The following is a 4,242-nucleotide window of genomic DNA, read 5'->3' on the forward strand; positions in this document are numbered from 1 at the left end:
GGAGGCACGGAATAGAGCCCATTCGGACTCGATATCCTCGTCCTCCCCCGGGATGCAGGAGAAGCTCTGCCGGAGGTGAGAGCTGAAGACTTGACGAACAGGAGACTCTGCCAAACGTTCCCAGCACACCCTCACTACACGTTTGGGTCTCCCGGGTCTGTCCGGCATCCTCCCCCGCCATCTAATCCAACTCATCACCAGGTGGTGATCAGTTGACAGCTCAGCCCCTCTCTTTACTCGTGTGTCCAAAACATGCGGACGCAGGTCTGTTGATACGACTACAAAGTCGATCATAGACCTGCGGCCTAGGGTGTCCTGGTGCCATGTGCACTTATGGACATCCTTATGCTGGAACATGGTGTTTGTGATGGACAAACTGTGGTTCGCACAGAAGTCCAACAACATCACACCGCACGGGTTCAGATCGGGGAGGCCGTTCCTCCCAATCACGCCCCTCCAGGTCACACTGTCATTGCCCACATGGGCGTTGAAGTCTCCCAGCAAAACGACAGAGTCACCAGTTGGGGTGCTCTCCAGCACCCCTCTGATGGACTCCAGGAAGGCTGGGTACTCTGAACTGCCGTTTGGCGCGTACGCACAAACGACAGTCAGGACTCTTTCCCCAACCCGAAGGCGTAGGGAAATGACCCTCTTGTTTACCGGGGATGACTCCAACACAGAGGCACCGAGCCGGGGGGCTATTAATAAGCCCACACCAGCTCGCCGCCTCTCCCCTGCAGCAACTCCAGAGTAGAACAAGGTCCAGCCCCTCTCGAGGAGTTTGGATCCAGAACCCAAACTGTGGGTCGAGGTGAGTCCGACTATATCTAGTCGGAATGTCTCAACCTCTCTCACAAGTTCGGGCTCCTTCCCCGCCAGAGAAGTGACGTTCCATGTACCAAGAACCAGATTTGGCCGCCGAAGACCAGGTCGCCTAGGTGCCCACCCTCGACCGCCACCCAAAACGCAATGCACCGAACCCTTATGCTTGCCCCCGCAGGTGGTGGGTCTACGGGGGGGAGATCCCGTGTGGCTTCTTCGGGCTGAGCCCGGCCGGGTCCCACGAGTGAAAGCCCGACCACCAGACGCTCGCCTGCGAGCCCCTCCCCCAGGCCTGGCTCCAGGGTGAGGCCCCGGTATCCCACTTCCGGGCGAGGTGCGGTCTCTCCTCGTGTGTTTATTCATAGGGGTCTTCTGAATCACTCTTGGTCTGGCCCGTCACCCAGGACCTGTTTGCCTTGGCATATAGCCCCAGACAACATAGCTCCTAGGATCACTCGGGCACACAAACCCCTCCACCACGGTGAGGTGGTGATTCACGGAGGGGTTGTTGAAGATTGTTGTAGCAATGTGTGCTAGTGATGTGCAGATTGATACTGAAATATCGATACTTCCATGCCAGCTCTTCATGGTCTAAAATCAATTCTCAACTCAAAATATCGATACTTTTGGTACATCAGTCATTTGAGGTCATGTTTGTCTGAAACGTTTGTCTGTTGAAACTGAGCCACGTGTGAATTGTGAGTAAAGTTTTCATTGTTATGATACTTCTTAACTCATTCAATAGCAAAGACGTATTTACGTTTTTAAAATCCCAAACGCCCGATCCCAACAACGTATTTATACGTCTTTTACGTTTTTTTTGCACGAGCGGCAAAAAAAAGAGGTGATAATACAACTCTCCACTAATGCATTAACACTTCAGAGCACTTTTAAGCTATAAAAATGGTCACAAGGTGGCAGAAGTGTGTTGTCTTTTCTTCTTCTTGCGGGTGGCGGGAGTCGAGTGGCAACCGGCTTTGAGGCGCATTACTGCTATGTTCACATCATTAAAATTATGTGAACATGTTTTTTTTAAACATGAAAGAAAAATAAAGAAAGAAAATAAGTAAAATAATAAAACCATTAAAATAAATTAATTAGTACGACCTACCATAAAAATGAAAACGTATTAACTCCGTCAATCCCAGCTATTTTTCAAAATACAAGGTCTTCAGTAGCGGTCATTTTAGACAATTTTGACTGATCTTTCAAGGCACACAGAATATTGTGTTCTATGGCTATATAAACATGGAACCTATCAAAAGAGAGTTTAGATTCCCCTCTTTATATACTATACCGCAACATAAACAACACAAAAAGGGGTTGTTTTACGTCAAAATAACAATTTATTTACAAATATAACACCATAAACTACTTAAAATTTTCACATTTGGAACTGAACTATGTGTGTGCACGTGGGTGCTCGCGTGTGCGTGTGTATGGGTTAAAATTTCCCAATGCGGAACCTTCTGCACGCTACACTCCTCCACGCTCTCTCACTTCCTCCTTCCTGTCGTGTGTGATTTTTCCATTCACCTGATCTCTGCTGAGCTCTTATCAAATGCACTTCTGCCACCTTGTGGCCGTTTTTATGGCTTAAAATTGCTCTGAAGTGAAAGCCAAGTGAGTTGCGTCGTCACCTCTTTTTGCCTCTCGCACAAAGAACCGTAAAAGACTGTACGCTGTTGGGATCGGGCGTTCGGGTTTCTTAAAACTTATAAGTACATCTTTGGTGTCGAACGAGTTTTAAAAAATTAAGATTTGGCGCGTTCACCCCAGCGCCACGGACACATTGCAGCCCTGTGGAAAACACCCAGAGAGGACGATGACATCAAAAATGTGAGCAAATGCAGTCATGCTGTTGTCACGTGATCTGTTAACGAGGGTAAAAGTTCCTCCTTAAAAACACTTTGTCAGGAGCGACAACGAGCATTTTAATGGGCTTTTATTTTGGCAGGCGCTAACAACAGGTGGTCAGTAATCACGCACACACGCAAAAAGCTGACATGTCAACATGCCTCATCCTAACGTCTTCAGTCAGACACAACTCAAAACATGTTATCTCACGATATTTATGTGGTTTCTTTTTATTTCGTCATTATGTGGTATTATTTATTCCCTCCCGTCTCCATGCTGGATTTTTCAGTCAGCGTCCACGTGTGTAACATGTCACTATCAGCGTCTAAGTTTAGACTCTTTAGTCAGAGACAGGAATGCGCCCACTGTGGTCTGGATGAGAGATATCCCGGGATGTGAGGGGCCTGCTGGAGTGCGATATTTCCTAAAAAGATCACATTGCTGCGGATGGTTTTGCACGCTGATTACATTCTACAGTGAGGAGCGGCACGCTGTCATTTCACGCGGCTCCTAAAAGGTCGCGCCAGTAAATTACACAGTTGAAGCTAATAAATATAAAAATAGTTACTAGACGAGACAATTAAGACATCTGCCGCTTCATAAGAGTCACATAACATTTGAAAAGTTCAAACTAAGCATTAGCTTACTGTATCTCTCTAAACAATAACGTTACATAAAACAAGTGGACCCCTGTTGTGTCGTCGCACTTTACATTCACCTGGGAGGTGTGTTGGCTAACAGAAAGTTTAATGTCCCTGTAAATGAAATGCAAATCTCTTCTCGGGGTTAGTTAGGCCTTGGCGGAGGTCTGCTCGCCACTGCGAGAAGGTGATGTTGTAAGGCTGACTAGTTGCAGTACAGTCAAGTGTGTTCGTTTTACCCTCAGCTCATCTGCCATCACCGCCCACACTGCTCCGCCCACCGGGGTCGCTCCGCGGAACACAATCCATCACGCATGTCGAAAACGCAAACAGCTCCACGTAAGTCCGTTCAAAAACTTCATCACGTCACGAATATAACAACCGACCTGGGCCGGAAACACGTCACTAGCACACAGTGCGCGTGTGTGCGTGAGTGAATGTGTGCTGCGTCCGTTTAAGTTGTAGCCGGCCGGTAAGGATGATGATGAAGCTAAGGGGATTAGGCGGCAGGAGGAACAAACAGGAAGTTAAAAACTCTCAAAGTACCTTAAAGTCATCAGCTGTCATCAGTGCGGACACCAGCACCTGTGGGGCACAGGTTGTGGTGGTCTAACTTCCGGGGTTCTTTCTCGGGTGGTCGCCGGGTTGGCGGGAAAGGGGCGTGGCCTGATTACCGATAGCTCGTGATTAGCGAGCGTTTTTTTTTTTTTTTTAAAGAAACAGTAGCATGCACATAAGAATCCCATATCAGACAAATTACCTTGACACGGCCCCAGAGAGCATCATTACATGAAATAATCCTGTTAAATAATACCTAGACACATTATTACCTTTGTGGTTGCTGTGAAAAAAAAATAATCTGTATACATAACAGTAGTTTATATTATAACCTGAGAACAAATGACAATGTTTGTGATGGTAA

General features: G+C 47.2%; 1 protein-coding gene across 8 annotated transcripts in view; it reads right to left on the bottom strand.

Annotated features, from left to right (window-relative positions):
- The window catches only part of LOC129193885 (LIM domain-binding protein 3-like), a 47,141-nt gene extending 43,149 nt beyond the window's left edge, over positions 1 to 3,992 (bottom strand). For all 8 annotated transcript variants that reach the window (XM_054798651.1, XM_054798649.1, XM_054798648.1 and 5 more), the window contains exon 1: positions 3,867 to 3,992. In XM_054798651.1, coding sequence (XP_054654626.1) covers positions 3,867 to 3,877 — 11 coding nt within the window. In that variant the 5' untranslated portion in view covers positions 3,878 to 3,992. The remainder of the gene's footprint in view (positions 1 to 3,866) is intronic.
- Between the last annotated feature and the right edge of the window lie 250 nt (positions 3,993 to 4,242).

The sequence above is a fragment of the Dunckerocampus dactyliophorus genome, chromosome 14 (assembly GCF_027744805.1).
Source record: "Dunckerocampus dactyliophorus isolate RoL2022-P2 chromosome 14, RoL_Ddac_1.1, whole genome shotgun sequence".
NCBI lineage: Eukaryota > Metazoa > Chordata > Actinopteri > Syngnathiformes > Syngnathidae > Dunckerocampus > Dunckerocampus dactyliophorus.